At 38.7% G+C, this 20,626-nt stretch overlaps 1 protein-coding gene across 12 annotated transcripts in view; it reads right to left on the minus strand.

Annotated features, from left to right (window-relative positions):
• Window positions 1-20,626, minus strand: part of nrxn1a (neurexin 1a) — a 1,527,797-nt gene that overhangs the window by 1,202,716 nt on the left and 304,455 nt on the right. The window contains exon 4 of one of the 12 annotated variants that reach the window (XM_059985912.1): window positions 7,933-7,944. The exons of the other annotated variants lie outside the window; for them this stretch is intronic. Within the exon in view, the coding sequence (XP_059841895.1) occupies window positions 7,933-7,944 (12 nt within the window). The remainder of the gene's footprint in view (window positions 1-7,932; window positions 7,945-20,626) is intronic. 12 annotated transcript variants of the gene reach the window in all.

Genomic DNA, 20,626 nt, shown 5'->3' on the forward strand with positions numbered 1-20,626 from the left:
AGTCAAAGACAGCATAAAGACAGAAGAGAGGTCATACGATATATAAGAAACTAGCACAAAGATGGAAGATTAAGAAGCTTTTAAAAACCAACAAAAGGCAACTAAATAAGCAATAAGGTAAGGTAGGCAATGATATAAGAGGATACCGAAAGTTTTCTCAGATATATTAAGAGAGACTTAAGTGGATATCAGACCACTGGAAAAGATGTTGGAGGTAGCAATGGAGAGAGAATAAAGAAACGACAGACAAACTTAAGTATTTTACGTCAAACTTCACTGTGGAAAACTCGAGCAATATGTCAGAAATGCATCAGGGGCAGAAGTGGATATCGTCACTATTACTATGGAAAAGGTGCTTGGGAAGATGAACTGTCTGAAGGTAGACAAGTCACTTGGAGAAGATGGACTAAACCCTCAAGTTATGAAAGAGGCGCTCGCTAAGACGACTATTCCTGCTGTTGTTACTGATTAGTTCAACTTACTCTGATGTCAACAGTATCTAGATAGTAATTTCATCAGAATTTAAACAGGTTTGGGCGAATGATAAAGACAAAATGCTGACACTGACACACTAGTGTCTCATGTCTTTCTACAGGTAATAAATTGGTAATAAAATTAGTCTGCCAGTACAGCTCCATATTTCATTAGAAATAAGGACCAGTAGTCATTTAAGTATTCCAAAATATACCTATTATAGAATGCTTGGATGACCCGGTGCTCCATCTAGTAACAAGAGAAATATCAGGCAAGTACAAAAGCACCAAACCTGATAACATTCAATGGCACAATAGCAAAGATATATTTATATAAACTGCTTAAATTGCAAGGTCAAAGAAAACAAGGAATAAATGACATGGGGCTGGGAGAAAAGCATGAAAGTAGGCAAAAGTCACAAGAACAAAATATATACAACTGTGTGTTTTGAATCGGTTGTGCTTTTTTGAAATGCTTTCAGATGAGTCATTGACGGTAAAGCAGCTGGTCCTTTATCATCATTTTCAGCCCTTTTCAGCCATGACATTAAAATTACACACTGTCCCCACTCTGATGCTCCTTTACAAATTGAGGTTATGCCCCATACAGCTGCCTTTCTTCTGATCCTACGTCAGAAAAAGACAATCCCACTAAGCCTGCCGTGCCAGTCAGTCCAGATATCTGTTGTCCAGTATTGATATCCAAATTCTCTTCAACTGAAATTACATACATCTTGTTCAAATAAGTGGATGACAACAAAGGTATTGTCAACTGTAGTTACAGATGTTACTTTATATCTTTCATCAAGCAACCTTAAATTTTCTTTTCCCTGTAATTAAATGATAGCACAAAATGCAGTTTCAAAATGTCTCTGAATTAGCTACTTATGACTGCAGGATGTTTCTTGGGATTTTTATGTTCAAATTTCCATAAAATATTCTTTTAAAACTTAATGTCAGTTTGAATAGTTATAACTTCAGCTTTAAGTTTATTGTCAAATACATAAGCGCAATGAAAAACTTAATTGCAGCAGCACCAAAAGCACATAACTTTTTATAAGCAGCAGGCACAAGAGAAGCATTATTTTAACAAATTATGGTTTATACAGTCCTTACAAGAAAAAAAAAGATTAAAAATCAGCCAATTTTAGCACAAACTGGTCATAGTCTTCTAAACTATAGTGCTTGTGGTATTGCCAGTTATTTCAAGAACTAAATGGTTGAAGGGAAATAGTGTTTGGTGTATCAAGGTTGTGTACCTTCTGCCTGATGAAAGCTGAGTAAAGACACGTGGCTCCGATGTTGATGATCTTTGATGATAGATGTGGCCTTCCTGAAGCAGTGCCTTCTGTAGATTCCACTGAGAGTAGGGATTGATTCACATGAAGTATTGAGCAGAGCTCACTACTCTGCAGCTTCTTACATTCTTGTGCATTCAAACTGCCATACTAGATCATGATATAACCAATCAAAATAGCTCCAACAGGACATCCACGGAAGTTTGTTGGACTGCTTGGTAACAAGCTGAATGTCCCTAACCTCCTAAGCAAGAAAAGATGCTGGAATTTTTCCAGTATGACGGGGACAATTTGACAAACATGTCAATACTCAGGATCTAAAGCTGCTGACTCTCTCCATCGCTGATCCCACAATGTAGACTGGCATATGCTCTCCCTTCTTCCCTTTCCTCAAGTCAACAATCAACTCTTCAGCTTTGCTGATGTTGAGTGACAGGTTGTTGTTGCAGCACCACTCAAGCAGGTGTCTTCTCTTTTTCTGGTAACTGACTTATGCCAGCTGAGTTTTGTCGAACAACAAGTGTTGTTGGAAAATTTGAAGATAGCATTAGAGTTCTGCTTAGACACACAATCATGTTATAGAAATCACTCATGAGGGCTATTAAATAGTGCCGCATAATCAAAATCAATGAGAAGCCCAAGCAGAGAATGTTTCCTTGCACGAGGACATCTACAGTTGCTGGAAATTCAAGCAACACACATAAAATGCTGGTGGAACACAGCAGGCTAGGCAGCATCCATAAGAAGAAGCAGTTTCATCCATTTGTCCCCCCTATCCCTTCCCACCGATCTCCCTTCTGGCACTTACCCTTGTAAGCAGAACAAGTACTACACCTACCTTCACATTTCCTCCCTCGCCACCATTCAGGGCCCCAGACAGTCCCTCCAGGTGAGGCGACACTTCACCTGTCAGTCTGCTGGTGTGGTATACTGCTTCCAGTGCTCCCATTGTGGCCTTGTATGTATTGGTGAGACCCGACGTAGACTGGGAGACAGTTTCGCTGAACACCTACACTCGGACCACCAGAGAAAGCAGAATCTCCCAATGGCCACACATTTTAATTCCATGTCCCTTTCCCATTCAGATATGTCTATCCATGGCCTCCTCTACTGTCAAGATGAAGCCACACTCAGGTTGGAGGAACAACACCTTATATACCGGCTGGGTAGCCTCCAAACTGATGGCATAAACATTGACTTCTCTAACTTCCGTTAATGCCCCTCCTCCCCTTCTTACGCCATCCCTGATTTTTTTATTTCCCCCCTCCCCTTTTTTTTCCTCTCTCTGCCCATCACTCTGCCTGTTCTCCATCTCCCTCTGGTGCTTCCCTCCCCCTTTCTTTCTCCCTAGGCATCCTGTCCCATGCTCCTTTCCCTTCTCCAGCTTTATCCCTTTTGTGAATCACCTTTCCAGCACTTAGCTTCATCCCACCCCCTCCTGTCTTCTCCAATCATTTCACATTTCCCCTTTCCCCTCCTACTTTCAAATCTTTTACTATCTTTTCTTTCAGTTAGTCCTGATGAACGGTCTCAGGCCAAAACATCAACAGTGCTTCTTCCAATGTTTCCTTGCACTTCTTTAAAGACAGGTGATTCAGGAAGAAGCATTGAGGCCTCATTCAGAATGTCAGATGGCATGGCATTCAGGCAAACTTCACTGTGTGGATTCAGAGATGGCTTGCCCAGAGAAGGAAGGTGGTGCTAAGTAGATGGAGCACATTTTTCCAGGAGGTCAGTGACCAATGGTGTTCCACATGGATTTGTTCTGGGATACTTGCTCTTTGCTATATTTATAAATGACTTGGATGAGGAAGTAGAGGGTCAAATAGTAAATTTGCTGATGACAAAAAGGTTGGCGGTGTGGATAGTGTAGACGGTAGTTATAAGTTGCAGCAGGACATTGACAGGATGCAGAACTGGGCTGAACACCATCTGCCACTCCTCAGCCCTGAAAAGTGTGAAGTAATTCATTTTGGAAGGTCAACCTTGAAGGCAGAATATAAAGTTAATGGCAGGAATCTAGGCAGTGTGGAGAAACAGAGGAAGCTTGGGATCCATCTCCATAGATTCTTTATAGTTGTCATGGAAGCTGGTAGGATTGTTGCGAAGGCATATGATGTGATGGCCTTTATTAGTCAGGGGATTGAGTTCAAGAGCTGAGAGCTAAAGTTGCAGCTTGCCTGATCACAGGAAAGATGTGGAAGCTTTAGAGAGTGTGCAGAAGGATGCTGCCTGGACAAGAGGCCATATCTTGTGAAGATGAGTTCAGCACGCTAGGGCTTTTCCCTTCGGAGTGAAGGGGGATGGGATGAGACTTGAATAGATTAAGGTGTACAAGATGTTAAGAGGCATAGATTTAGTGGATTGCCAGAGACTCCACCCCCCTCCTCTCCTGGGCAGAAATAGCTAATACATGGGGGCAGGATTTTAAGGTGATAGGAGGAATTGGGAGGGGCGAGCCAAGTTTACTTGCACAGAGAGGTGAGCACATGGAAAACCCTGCTGCCATGGTTGCTGCTAAAGGCAGATACATTTAAGAAATTCTTAGGAAGGCATATGGATAATAAAAAGTTTATGTAGGAGGGAAGGGTAGATTGACCTGTGAGTGGGTTAAAAGGTCGGCAGAACATTGTGGGCTGAATGAACTGCACCGTGATGCTGTGATGTTCAATAAACATTCACTGTTTAAACACTTCATGATGGATATGAGCACCTCAATCTGAATAACCATAAGAAAGTGTCCACAAATAAATCTGAAACATAGAAGTTTAGAAATTATCGTGTTTTAAATACTAATAACAGGACAGGGTTTGCAAGTGATAATCACATCAAAGAGGTATTATTTCTCCATAACAGTACAGGATTATATTCAAGCTATCAAATCTGCTAGATAATAGATATATTATCGATTGGGCTGTCTTTCCTACCATAGAATGTGGTGGAAGTAGAACCTAGACCCTTTCCTTTGATCTTCATCTTAAAGTTGCTATTATTCAATATAGCATTGGCTCTAATCACTGAACTAGCAGTTAGTGGTAAATGTTATGTTACAGTATTAAGGTACTATCGTCTACTGACACCTGTGCCAAGCTGTATGGGTCCTAATGCCCTTCCCTTGGATGACATTGGTGGCGTAGAAAGGGGAGACTTGCAGCTTGGGCAACTGCCAGTCTTCCATAAAAAAAACCTTGCCCAGGCTTGCGCCCTGGAAACTTTCCAAGGTGCAAATCCATGGTCTATCAAGACTAATGGAGGCCTACTATTGTCTATTATTCAAAACAAACTATTATGTTGATAAAACGAACTTCACAATAGTGTTAAGTTAACTTGTCACTTCATGCTGGAAGAAACTTTGTGGAGACCACTAACTTTGTGTAATAGTACTTACATCATAACCAAACTACTATATGAATAACGTGATCTGAAAATGCACTTTGGAAGTGATGGTTTAATTATCTCCTAGATGCAACAACACAAGACAGATTTCTTTAATTTGCTGCTGCTGTGTGGACTCAATGGCCACAATTTATTGCTTTGGTGTTCAGTTTGTCTGTGATATACATCTTTCAGTAAACTATTTCTGATTGTTTCCAGTCTCTTAGTACAAGTAATGTGGGTTATAGTACTTTGCATCACCTATTAATTTAAGAGATTTCATGTCCTGTACTTGCAAAGCAAAACAAACCAAACCATCGGGGTGACCAGAATTTAGAATAGACGGAGGAGGCTAAGTACAGATCCAATGCCATATGTAACTATGATGATGACATCACTGTTGTTGGTGGTGATGAATCAGCATATAGGAGGGAGATAGAAAATCTGGCTGAATCGTGACACAGTAACAACCTCTCACTCAATATCAGCAAAACCAAAGAGCTAATTATTGACTACTGGAGATCCTCATCAGTGAATCAGAGCAACTTTAAATTCCTTGGCATTATCATTTCAAAGGATATAACCTGAATCCAGCATGTAAGAAGGCATGGCAGCACCTTTACTTTCTCAGAGGATTGCAGAGATTTCACATGTCATCTAGAACTCTGACAAAATTTGATAGATGCACATTCAAGTGTATACTGACTGGTTGCATTGTGGCCTGCATGGAAATGCAAATAACTTTGAAAGGAAAGACTTACAAAAAAATATACTGGATATAGCCTGGTCCATCACAAGTCCACCCCACCATTGTGCACATCTACAAGGAGTGTTGCGCAGGAAAGCAGCATCCATCATCAAGAATCCCCACCATCTAAGTCATGTTCACTTATCACCTCATAGGAGCCTTTGAGCCACACCACCATTTACCTTCATACCCACAAACTTAGAACATTAATTAAACCTAAAAGGGATTGCTGAACTAAGATCTGCACGTTAATTCCCTGGCAAATCCTTGTTGATTTGAGCTCCATTGCTACACACATGTACTATAGTTATTAAATCTCAGACTTATCTGTTGAATACATGGACTTGTTCTATATTCACTACAGTTTCAAGAGCTAACAACTGGAACTAGCCAGCAAGGTTTCCTCCTATAATTTTATGAAATTGTGACAGCAAGGATATAAACACTTTGTCCAATCATCAACATTTTTCTTAGGCAGTACCATGGACTCGAAGATGAATTGAAACTGGAATGGAAGTGTTTCTTCTGAAATAAATGTTTTGACTTGTGCAGGATCTACAAATTCTGACATAATTAGGGCAGGAGACGCTTCACAGAGCAGGTGAATTTTCATGGTTGAAAGATTTATATGTTCATTCTTAAATTTTTTACTTGGTCTCCACCTGTTCTTGTTCATCTGGGATCTATCAGCTACGATAAAACCAGTAAATTTACTGCTAACATTTTCCTAATTTTTATTTCTCTTTATTACCGAAACTACGATAAAAAGAGCCTTTAACTGCAATAAAGACAAATATATTTCCCCTACAGCTCAATACAGAAGCTGACACAGTTTGACTTTAATCTGAGCAGGCACTGTGATTAAAAAAAACATTTGAATACCCATTGTGAATGAATATTTCAGTCACATACTGCCAAATATAGTCAGTCAATGAAAGCATTAAAAACTTAAGAATCTGAAATGAGGCATGGGATTTGCATGAGTTGAACATTTATGAGAAAAGAGTAATTACAAAATATTCTTAGAGAAGTATCCTTTAAAAAAAATCACTTTCTATTTTGAGAAAAAAGATCTACCTTAATGAACTGACCAAACAGATACTAAATATGAATTTGTTGTTATAATTCTTAATAACACTTCCAAAAATTAGGTTAAGGTCTGCAGCAAAGGAAGAACCTCAGTAAATGACACTGTCAGTGTAACTTCAAGAATGTCAGCTCTATTTGGTTTTAGATTTATCTTTAGAAACTTCACAATTTCTCAACAAACATTCTATCCAGACAAAATAGCACCCTTGATGATTAATCTTTGTGGTACAATGTCTATTGAGCAATATAAAGCTAAGATCCCAGATTCAAAATCAGTCAATTCCAAATGTAACTCCTCAAACCAGAATAATTGACAAACATTTTAGACTTCACTCCAAACTCTGTGCTTTGAAAATTATTTTCACAATAATGAACAGAATTAAGACAAAATAATATAAAAGGTATATTGCACATAAACAGTTCCAGAATTTTTTTCTACTTTGCAGTTATCTGGTTCACATGCTCTGCAAGTTGCTTGATTTATGAACATATAGAAATTGCCATTACTTTTACACTTGAAGAATTAATGTATTTTCCTAGCTTATATAAACCCAAGAAACCTGACCTTCTGAGTATTTACAGCATTTCTGTTTTTATTTTAGATTTCTAGCATCCATAACATTTTACCTGTGAACCACATAAGAATGCTAATCTTCTAGACAAAGCCATTCACTGTGGCTACTCAGAGCACAGTAAAAATCCAGAAATTTACGTTGTGCTCATGTATAACTATATATAACTGCTCTCAACCTATCATTATTGAAGGACTGTTATCAACACTCCACCCTGAAATAAGCAATAGGAATACTTGATCCATTGCTCTCAAATCTCATGCAATTATTAATCCCAACCTGTGAACTGACACTATATCAAGTAGCAGTCAATTAAATTTATAGTCTATAACTCACTTCTTCACAAAGAAAATTTACTTCAATTGAAGCAAAATAACTCTTTTTCTTCCCTGGCCTTGGGCAATCTGTAGTTCAATAAAACTCTGTCAATATCCTGTGACACACTGCCTTCTCATCCAACATTCACTGTCATCAAGCACTGAATTTAGAATTCTCAGAGTACAAATAGTTTTATGGTCAGACTTCTAATCCTACAAACTGTGAAACAGATTTTAAGTGAACCGGTAATGTTCTTTCATTTTCAATTCATTATACTACATGGGTTGCTCACAATATGGTTCGCTACATTGAGCGGGAGACAGGGCAAGCACTTGATAAAACACATCTCTCAGTCTATATGCATAACCTTCACTTGCAGTTGCATGCACTATATTCAGCTTTGTTTCAAAAAAAAAATCAACATAATCAAGAAACGGTAATTCATCTTCTGATTAAGTGCATCTTAACCCCCAAACTTATCATTGTTCAGCAATTTAAGATTACCAGCAATTTTAGCACTTTTATTCTGGAATTTCAGCTTTTGTTATATTAACTGACATATTCATTCCAATTCCATTTAGATCTCCTCCAAACTGACCTGTTTCTTTACTTGCTTTTCACCCTACACTATCATCTTACATTGACATTTACTGCCTTCATGCCTTCCTCTGCATCTTAAAGTTTAGTTTCATTCCTTGCAGATCTCTCAAAAGATCATGAAGCTTCATACATTTTGCCAACTTGCTGAGTTTATCAGCATTCCATTATAATTTTCCATGTTAGTGTTCCTCAGGAGCTTGAGGAGATTTGGTATGTCACCAAAGACTTGATATACCATGCAGAGCATTCTAATTGGTTGCATCCCTGCCTGGGATCGAGGTGCCACTGCAGAGGAGAGGAAAATAGCTACATAGAGTTGTAAAGTCAGCCAGCTCCATCGTGGATGGACACTAGGCCAATAATTTACAGTAAATTTTATGTATTGCTCCTTACTGCTGCAGCAAAATATCACATCTCACAATATGTATCAGTGATAATAAACCTGATTCTGTCTTGCAGTGAATCTTGCAGTGAAGTATAACAAGGTAAAAGCAAAGGCACAATAAATGATATTCTGATGAATATAGGACATTGTACAAGATATTTTTGTTATATGTCATGGCATAAGGATACTAAAAAAAAATGAAGGAGAATGGAAGGAATCTGAGAGTGGGAAAGAAGACAGATAGAAACTAGTGGATAAAAGGTGAGGGTCTTCATTTTAGTATTCACTTCATTTGATATATCAACAAATTAATAAATTATAGTGAAAAGTAATTTCAACATGCTAGTCTTAGGAGGAACTTCTGCACAAGATTGGCCATAATTCACCAGAGTTTAAAAGAGGTGATCCAACAACAATGTTTGCTGTCATGCAGGGAGACCAGTTCCTCTGGTTGAAGATTTTAAAAGGGGCCATGATTGTAGATGAAGGGTTTGCCTTGACTTCTCCACCGAAGATTGTGAGCTTTTATAGTTATTTTTAGCTAGGATGGCTATGAACTCATGTCATTGAATATATTCAAGATTGAGAGAGATAAAATTTGAGGAAGGGAAACAACAGAAACAGGAATAAAACTGGACTCACAGGATCAACCCATATTCTGATTGCGCAACACAACCAGATCAGAAATGCCACGTGATCTACTCTTGCTTCTATGTCTTATGGCTTGAATTTGCACTGTGCACCATTTCAAAATATTATGTTTAAGTTCAGCAGTATTCCATCACTGAGTCATTGTCTAAATCTTTGCTATTTCTAATGATAGTAACAATTGAATTCTTACCAATAAAGTTATCAAAACTACACTACTGGAAAACACAAACCCGATTCTAAAAATGCAGAATATAATTGTGAATACCCAATCACAACAACAAATTATGACACAGCAGTGGTTGGTCTCATCAATAGGAGCAACAAAACAGAATATACAACCAGAGACAGAGTGGCTGATAAAATGGTGCTAACAAAACAACTTGAGTCTCAACATGGAAAAGACTGAAGAAATGATAATGGACCTTAGGAAGGTGGAGGCTGACCACATCTCTGCACATAGATTGCTCCTCCACAGAGGGAGAAAGAAGCACCATGTCTCTGTGCACGATCTCACCTGGTCCCTCAATACCACCTATTTGGTCAAGGACGCCCAGTGGCAACTCCACTTCCGGAGGAGATTGAGGCCATTACTGTCTTTTCTGGAATTACAAGTCATCTGACTGCAAGTCCCTATAAAGGATTGCAAGGACTGTTCGATGATCATCAGAGTCTCTCTTCAGCCCATCAGAGATATTTATCAGGAGGGTTGCATACGCAGGGCCCTTATCATTATCAATATTCCCTCACATCCATTCAACAATCCCTTTGACCCCCTACCATCAGGCAAGAGGTATGTAGCATCAGGACAAGAACTGTTAGCATCATCGTCCCCCGGGTTGCAAGACTACTGAACTTCTTGGCACCACCAAGGTTCCATCATGCGTGAAGCACAAGTAGCATTATACTGTTTGCTTTTTAATTTCTGTCATAAATGCAAGTTATTATTTGTTAATTTACTAATGGTAATATTACCTTGTGTGAGTTATATGTACTGTGTTGTCCACCCTGATCCAGAGGAACATTGTTTCTTTTGGCGGTATACATGTGCATGGCTGAATGACAATAAACCTGAATATTGACTTTGTTGAATCCAATTGACATATTTAAAAATTAAACACATGAATAGATAAACCACATAGAGATATGACACATAGAGGCTTAAAGTTACTCACCAGTGCACAAAAATGAGGACCCAAAATTCTCATGCGATTGAACTTGTTTGTTTGGAGCAATCCACCCAATAACAACAGCATGATTACAACAGATTGCAAACTTAAGCACAAAATTATGTTGGGCACAATTTGAACTTCTGCAAATCTCTTCAATGATTTTCAAAATCACATATGATTGGTGTTGCTAGGGGAGAGCGGGTATAGTTCTTGCTAGGGTGAGGAGAGATGCAAGTTTCTACTAGTCATGCTTATTTTAGAATCAGAATTAGGTTTAATAACACTGGCATATGTTGGGAAATTCGTAATTTTCTGGCAGTAGTACATTGTAATACACTAATAAAAACTATAAATTAGAAAAAGTTTGTATAAAAAAGAAAATTATGTAGTGCAAAGAGACGAAAAATACTGAGGGAGGAAGTTGGTTCTGATATGTTGAGTGTATTCTTCAAGTCCTGCTACTTCCTCCTTGATGTTAACAATGAGAAGAGGGCACTGTAGTGGGTAATAGGTGTCGTTATTGATATATTGATTATTAAAGTATCACCTTTTGAAGGTACCCCGGACACCGAAGCAGCCAGCACCCATCGAGGAGCTGGCTGAGTTTACAACTTTCTGCAGCTTTTTCTGGTTCTGTGTATTATCCCCTCCAATGATGATGACATCAGTTAGAATGCTCTCCGCGGTACATCTTTAGAGATTTGCAAGCGCCTATGGTGACATACCAATACTCCCCATGAAATAGGAGTCATACCTTCTTTGTTATTGCATGAGTATGTTGGGCCCAGGATAGATCCTTAAAGATCTTGACACTCAGGAACTTGAAACTGTTCACACTTTCCACTTCTGATCCTTCATTGAGGACTCGTGTGTTTCTTCAACTTCCCCATCCTGAAGTCCACAATCAATTCTTTGGTCTTGCTGATGTTGAGTGCAAGGTTCTGGGCAACACCACTTAACCAATTGATCTACCTCACTCCTGTACACCTCTTCATCATCATCTGAAATTCTGTCATCACTAGTTGTGTCATCATAGCATTTGACCTGTGCCCTAGCCATAAAGGCATGGGTGTAGAAAGAGTAGAGCAGTGGGCTAAGCTCACATTCTTGAGGTGCACCAGTGTTGTCAGCAAGGAGGTGTTATTTCTGATCCACACAGACTGATGTCTCCCCACGAGGAAGTCAAGGATCCAGGTGCAGAGGCCTAGGTTTTGGAACTTGTTGATTAGATTGAGGGTACAATTGTGTTGAACACTGAGTTGTAGTCAATAAACAACAGCAGTTGTTATTTTCAAACTTTAAGCATTAAAAGTACAAAGACAATAACATGTGCTTTTCACAAACACAAGAGATTCTGCAGATGCTGGGAATCCAGAGCAAAACCCAATATGCTGGAGGATCTCAACAGGTCAAGCAGCATCTAGGGAGCAGACTAGACAGTCGACATTTCAGGCCGCGACCCCTCTCAGAACCTACCTCAAAAGAATTAGAAATGTAATTCTTAATGAATTTTAGTGGTATATAAATAGGCACAAAGAGGAACAGAGTTAACTTTTCAGGTCAATGGCCGACTGTGACTTTTAACTCCACATTACCTATCTTAATACATCAAGAGAACATCTAAAGCTTGAATTCAAAACACTGCATGGTGGTGTTAATTTCCAGTGTAGCTTTCACTTACTGAAAGATAGAGTTGACCATAATCAAAAAAGAGAACAGTTGTTAAGACATTCCCCATTTTTGGCAGGAATCATCATTTCTTTCCAAAGAAGAAATCCTAATCCCAAGTGTTTTACAAATGCATAATTGGAGCTGATGGATGCAAAGGTGATTTTAGTACAAGTGTAAATCAGTTGTCAGTAATTATGCAGAATGACCATTTGGAATGATCCAAATGACCAGGTACATTCTTCTAAAAAAAATTTAAGTTCATTATAAGACTTCTCCTTGAAAAGGCCTTCTTTAGTGTGGATATTCCTCTTTAAATAGAAATATGAGTTTTACATCTGAAAATGCGAGATGATCTGAAAATCCACTGGGAAGGTACATTGAAAGAAAACTTCATCTGAATAAATGGATGTAATAATATAAGTTTTGACAGAGCTATCTACTTGGTCAGCACTTTAGTTAAAGAAATCATTCACAACCTCCACTACTAATATATTGTGTCAGTAGATATTATCCACAGGATGTATTAGAGAACATTTCTAAGTATTTTCAGCAGCACTTTGCTGATATTTAATTCCTTTCACTAAAGCGTTCAAAGGAGTAGGTGTTTGGAGATGCTGTATCTCCCTACTTCACTTCCAAGTCACACAGGATCTTGAAGCCACACAGTGGTATCCTTTCATTGCTGCTGTATTTCAAACTTGCTATCAAACAGCACTTTAATTTTCACCAAACATCACTTCAAGAAAAAAAGAGTGACAGACCTGGAAGCTCTAACTGGGAAATGTAGTCTTTATTTGCACAGTAGACTTTCAAAAACTGGAGTCCAGTAGAATCCCTCTCCTAACATTATATTTTATACTTCTTCAACACAAAGGTAACAATAAATGATTAACCAGAGTTTCAATAACTACACTCACCTACTTTATTTATTCAAAGATACAGCACTGTACAGGCCCTTACAGCCCAATGAGCCAACCCAGCAACCCACCAACTAACACCAGCCAAATCACAGGACAAGTTACAATGACCAATTAACCTATGAATCAGATACATTTTTGTACTGTGGAGGGAAACAGGAGCAATCAGAGGAAACCCACACCATTCTCAGTGAGAATATATAAATTCCTGGGTGCTGGGATTGAACTCCCAGCTACAAATCACCCCCAAGCTGTAACAGTATCACACAAACTGCAATTCTATTATGATATGCACATTACTTTGACATTTGTAATATAGTTGAGTAAATTTACAGAATCACGTATTTAAAATGGTAGCATATCCCAACTAGCAGAACTCCTGTGCATATTCGGTGCTAGTGTTTATTCCATAAGGCTCAGAATACAAACTGCAGACACCAAAACTATTTGACCCTCTTGTTACAGTGTTGAGAAATGGCTTGATGGATGTACAATTAATCAGCCAAAGCAGATCTGTCCTGACCTGTGCTTTAGTAGCAGGGATACACTGTTAACAAAATGCTAATAGCAGGAACATTCATAGAAGCATAGGAAACCTGTAGCACAATACTGGCCCTTCATCCAACAAAGCTGTGCTGAACATGTCCCTACCTTAGAAATTACTAGGTTTACCTATAGCCATCTATTTTTCCAAGCTCCATGTACCTATCCAAAAGTCTCTTAGAAGACCCTATTGTATCCGCCTCCACCATCATTGCTGGCAGCCCATTCTATGCACTCATCACTCTCTGAGTAAAGAAAATTTACTCCTGACATCTCCTCTGTACCTACTCCCTACCACCTTTAATCTGCGTCCTCTTGCGGCAACCATTTCAGCCCTGCAACAAAACCTCTGACTATCCACATGATCAATGCCTCTCTTTATCTTGTACACCTCCATCAGGGCACCTCTCATCCTTTGTCCCTGCATGGAGAAAAGGCCGAGTTCACTCAACCTATTCTCATAAGGCATGCTTCCCAATGCAGGCAACATCCTTGTAAATCTCTTCTACACCCTTTCTATGGCCTCCACATACTTCCTGCACTGAGGTGAGCAGAATTGAGTACAGTACTCCAAGTGGAATCTGACCAGGGTCCTATATAGCTGCAACATTACCTCTCGGCTCCCAAATTCAATTCCACAATTGATGAAGGTCAATACACTGTATGTCTTCTTGACCAGAGTCAACCTGCGCAGCAGCCTTGAGTGTCCTATGGACTCAGACTCCAAGATCTCTCTGATCCTCCACACTGCCAAGAGTCTTATCATTAATACCATATTCTGCCATCATATTTGACCTACCGAAATGAACCACTTCACACTTATCTGGGTTGAACTCCATCTGCCACATCTCAGCCCAGTTTTGCATCCTATCAGTGTCCCGCTGTAACCTCTGACAGCCCTCTACACTATCCACAACACCTCCAAACTTTGTGTCATCAGTAACCATATTAACCCATCCCTCCACTTCCTCATCCAGGTCATTTATAAAAATCACAAAGAGTAAGGGTCCCAGAACAGATCCCTGATGCCCCCCACTGGTGACCGACCTCCATGCAGAATAGGACCCATCTACAACCACTCTGTACCTTCTGTGGGCAAACCAGTTCTAGATCCACAAAGCAATGTCCCCTTGGATCCCACACTTCCTTACTTTCTCAATAAGCTTTGCATGGGGCACCTTATCAAATGCCTTGCTGAAATCCATTGACACTACATCTACTGCTCTTCCTTCATCAATGCGTTTAGTCACGTCCTCAAAAAATTCAATCAGGCTTGTAAGGAAAGACCTGCCCTTGACAAAGCCATGCTGACTATTCCTAATCATATTATACCTCTCTAAATGTTCAGTTGCATTGATTCTCAAAGTGGGGAATATCACCATACACCCTTCCCCCCCCCCTCAGGAGCAGTGGCAGTTTCTGGTTTCTGGGGGCTTGATAAAAATAAAAGGGACAGTGGGGGGGGGGGGCAGCTGAGGGATCGCAAGCTTAATTTCAGGAAAGAATTACTTATTATAAGCATTTGATCCTCAGTGCTGGACAATTGATTACAATGATCAAATCACCTCATTACTTGCTGACTCACCCCATTCTCTTAGACTATGCTCAAAGAGTATTATAGTTGCTTATGAAAAACTATGAGAAATCTGGACTGAAGAAAGTAGCGCTGTTTCCATGACTGGCCCATGCATTATTGGCAATCACTACTGTAGTACAGTGTCTGCTAGTACAATTCCCAAAACACAAAATGATGCAATCTATGAGTTAGGTTACGGGTTTTCAATGGGGTAAAATTCAGATTCTGCCCTATCGAATGGTCTTAACTGCATTTCCCTAACCCACAGCTCAACCGAGATATTGCTACCTCACTTTATGTACCTTCAGACAGAGAGTTAGGTTTTGTCTGAGCTATGAACTCTCCCTTTTATTGATCACAATACTTGAGTTAACTTAAAGAACAGGCAATTAACTATGGTAGTTCATCCATTACAAAAGCAGAAGCAGACCAAACACGAAGTGTAAACTGTGCAGTGTGGAGAAAATAAAATTTGGATGTATACCAGCACCAAGCAACCAACAGCAGCCAATATGTCTGTTGTGTGAAACAGTTTTTCCAAATGAAACCATCCAGGCCCCTTGATCACTTGAAGAGAACACACTCAAACAAACAAGAACGTAGTTTACTTTCCGTCACTTTGAAAAACTTTCAGAAAAATCAAAAACTCTTCAAAACGTTTGCCAGCACTTAACCAAAAAAGTGATGCCTTGCATGCTTCATGCAATACTTCACAGCTCATTGCCAAATCTGGAAAACCCCATACATCTGGAGAAGAACATATCTTGTCAGCAGTACGCAAGGTTCTAAGTATGTGTTTAGCATAAGACACCAGACCAAATCATTAAACTGATTCTCTTCATTGGCAACTCTTTTCATAGAAGGATTAATTAAATATCTGAGAATGCTGAAAGAAAATAGTACAACATACTTAGGTCAACAGAACCTGGTCCTCAGTTGGATGAATCAACTTTGCCAGACAAGGAATCTTTGCTTCTTGTTTATGTTCACTTCGGTAAAGATCAAAGCACGATTCAAGAGTTGTTACTACCAAAAAGACTAGAAACTGATACAAAGAGAGAGACAACATTTTGGGTTGTTGAGCAATTTTCCAAAGAAGGACATACAGCCCACAAACATTCTTGCTTGTGCAATAGATGGGTCACCATCAATGATAGGACATGGGTTATTACTTTCTTGAAAAACACTGTACCTCTATTTACTATTCACTGTGTAATTCACAGATAACATATTGTCACAAAAAAACTAAATGATCAGCTGCATAAATCATTAAATACTGTTATCACAATAGTAAATAAAATCAAATCCCATGCTCTCAATTCTTCACTATTTCGAGAGCTTTGTTTTGAGAATGATGAGCAGTTTGAATGCTTGCTGTTGCATACAGAAGTCAGATGGTTCCCTAAAGGAAACTGCTTTAGATGCTTTTATGTGCTTTTCAAAATCATGGTAAAATTCTCTTAAGACTCAAATGCTTCATCCAGGAGTCCATTCAAGAATATTAGGTATGGCATTGCTTGTTTATCAAAATGATTCACAAAGTTTAATGAAATCAGTCTTCAATTGCAAGGAAGTGATTTTAATCTTATCAAAGCCAAATCAATCATCTCCATATTTCTGTCCAAGTTTAAAGTGCAACAATAGCTATCATGACCTTTTCCAATTTCCAAGCCTCTCTGAGATGAAAGAGAAAGAATGAAAATCAGATGATGATCTTCAGGTATACTGTGCCCACCTGGGTAAGTTGCATTAAGAAATGTCGGTGATTTCAAAATCTACTCTCAATCCAAATTTCAGACTGGGTAATAAATTCATTCCTGAACACTTGTAATGAGGAATAAACAAGAAGGATGGAGGAAGAACTGATCTCACTACAAAATGACTGAGCTGAAGTCAAGGTTCAAAAAGTCATATCAAGACTTTTGATTACAGAAAGAAACCTCTGATCACTACCCTGCAATGTGAAAAAAGGTCGATGATTTTTATTGGCTTTTCAACATCATATTTAGTGGTATATGGTTTCAGTGCAGGCGCTTAACTTCTAAGTAATGAAACAATCTGAAAGTTACTGAACATGGTGATCGGAGACTTCTGAGTGACATTCAGCCTGATGTTGAGAAACTGGTATCACTGCAACAGGCCCATCCATTTCATTTAAAGATGAAAAGGCAATGAAGTTGTCAATAGTTGGACTATTAATGTATGCTATAAAGTTATTGATGAAAATTGTTTTATTGCAAATAAAGGATTAATTTTATTTGTAGCTTTAAATAGATTTCAACAATTCTGGTAATTATTTATCACTCCTTTGAATTTGCAGTTCCTATTTTCTCTCACTGTGCATCATAAATCAAAATTCTTTATGGTTTTTATATAATGTCCAGAAAGGGAGATGGAGCACTGGGGATGTGATCTGGGAGACTTGGGGGAGGTAACCTAAAAATGTTTGGGATCCACAAATCTATTATTGTGTATCCCTATGTAATTTCGTTTAGCCAGAGAATGACCAACACCCAATGATTGTTTTCACTAGCCACAAAGTATCAGCTGGAAGATAAAATGTGTACAGAATTTAGTTCCTGAGGATTAGTTCTTATTTTAGTTAATCTACAACTATGCTAAACAAGACTGTTCACCATCCAGATATCAATCTCTAACCCCGTTTTCCAAGGCAAAGCAATAATTGCAAACCACCCCATATCTTAATAAATAGAATTACAGATCTCTTTGTGAAGGTTCAGCATATGATGCATTCAATAGAGGATTTCCACTGGCCTTAACCACCATCTGTAAGCTATTGTGAGCACCTTGAACATTGAGAAGAGATGAGTCAAAGCAGAAATTTCACACTCACATATTTGTCAGTATATAAAGTTAAGCCTCGTTAGGATAATGAAACAACAAAATAATGTCATACACTGAAGTCAGGCATACTGCTGGAACAATAAGATGCATGACACCTTGCAATGTACATTGTCATGTTATTTTAAAATCAAAAAGTTTTTAAAAAGGAAATGAGAATAATGAATTGTCAAAAAAATCTCACTAGATTGTGTAAAAGGTTTCACAATGCTATACAAATACAACCAAGCTGATGATTCCAAATGTATACCATAATGCTCCTTCACATATAGATCACCTATAAGGAATTGCTAACTAAAGAATATTTAAATACTACATTGATTATTTAAGCTACTATGCTAGGATTGCTTCTCCAGATATAGTATAGCAAAAAGTTTATTTTTCATATTATGCTTCAAATCTCAGAATTGTGCATGAATTTATCACACAAACACCAATTGAGTGGATGTTATCAAATAAATTTCCAACATGAAATGAAGATGACCTGAAACATTGATTTAAATTAGGAAGCAGAGACAACATATATACCACCTTTCCGATATCTATGCAGCCAGTGCACAGAATAAACTGGCTGCATGCAAGAAGTCAGTATTTTCTGTAGCCACAGAGTGAGCTGTGTGGATTTCATTGTTAAAGACCCAAGGAAGAAGCATCAGAAATTTCTGTTTCATTTTCCATGCTTATCAACTGTAAAACTGGTGTCCTAAAAGAAAACCCTGCAACATGTTTCCTCAGAACAGATGTGGAGGAAGGAGAAGAAGGGGAGACGTATGGTTATAGTCTGTAATGTACTCATCAAGAAATAGGAAGTATTAAGAGTTAATGATGCACATTGAAGTGCAAAAATCTCGGTGGCCTGATTAAATCTGTCCAAGAGTATCATAGAAAGCAGATGAAGAGGTTGCTGGGGCTCTGGCAGCTATGCTTGTACAATCTTTAGCCATGTGTGAAATACCAGGAGTATATCTAATGTTGTTCCTTTATTCAGGAAGGTGGTAGCCATAAATCAGGATACAACAGGCTTGCAATCAGTATTAGAGAAACCCTTGGAAAATAATCTGAGTGACAGATTCATGAGCACTTGTAAAAAAAGGGTCTGATCTCAGGGATTCAGCATGGCTTTGTGCATGAGGGAATCCTGTCTTTGAGGTTTTCGAGAAGGTTACTAAGAAAATTGGTGAAGGCAAGACAATTAACATGGGCCTTGTCTAAAGTCCGTGTGTACCCACAAGTAGGCTGTTTCAGGAAGCAAGGGCATGTGAGGTTCAAGCTGCTTTGGCAAGCTGGATCCAAAACTGGGCTGGTGGTAGTTGAGAAGAGGGAATAAAAAGCTGCAATGTGTGGCATAGTGCAGGAATTCATTCTGGAACTTTAAAAAAAAATCAGTCATGCACAAGTATAAATGGTTTGGGTAAGACCGTCTTTGATAAGTAAAATTATTTATGACATCAAGGTGGAGTTGTAGGCTGTAAGGATGGCTGCTTCAGGGTATAAAGCATGGCTCAACAGTTTAGTGCAATTTCAGTAAATGGAATTTAATCCAAGTATGAGCTAATGCATTTTGTGTCACATCACCATGGTGGTATACTGCAATGCAGAAAATGGCAGGGGCTTTTCTGTAGAGGCCTTGATGGTCAGAGAGACATTGAGATGCAAGTTCATAAAACTGAAAATGGAGATACAGATGGATAGGCCTCCTTACACAGGTGCACTAAGTATAAGTGTCGGGTTATCATATGGCAGCTGGACAGTTATTTGTTAAGGCACACTAGGATTATCAGGTGCAGCTGTGGTCACTAACCACAGAAAGAATGTGATAGCTCCAGAAACTGTAGGGTAGGTTTTGCATGGAATGGAGGGCTGTAGCTATAAGGAGAGATTAGAAGGGATAGGTTTCTTCTCATTGCAGCCTCAAAGGCTGAGGGGTGATCTTAAAGACGTTTCTAAAATTATGAGAGGCATTCATTGAGAAGGTGGTCACTTAACTTTTGCCAACATTGATGTAAGGTGAGAAAAGAAACATTTAGAGGAGAATTAGAATCAGATTTATTATCACTGACATGCTGTATGTGAAGAAATGTGTTTCTTTGCTGCAGCAGTACAGTGCAGGATATAAAAAACAAATATATAATTAATGAGATTAATGTGGGGCATGTTTAACCTATGTTAAAAGATGTATGGAATAAGCTGCCTTTAGAGGTGGTAGAGGCAGATAGAATCACAGCATTTAAAAAGCCTTTGGACAGGTATGTGGAAGAAAAGGAAAAGCTTTGGAGAAATGCGGGAATGTGGGTTTGCAGCAGCAGGTCATCTCAGTTGTCATGGATAAGTCAGAATAAACAGACTGTTTCTGCGCTGTTCAACTTTGGGGAATGAAAA

This window comes from Hypanus sabinus, chromosome 12 (assembly GCF_030144855.1).
Source record: "Hypanus sabinus isolate sHypSab1 chromosome 12, sHypSab1.hap1, whole genome shotgun sequence".
Classification (NCBI taxonomy): Eukaryota; Metazoa; Chordata; class Chondrichthyes; order Myliobatiformes; family Dasyatidae; genus Hypanus; species Hypanus sabinus.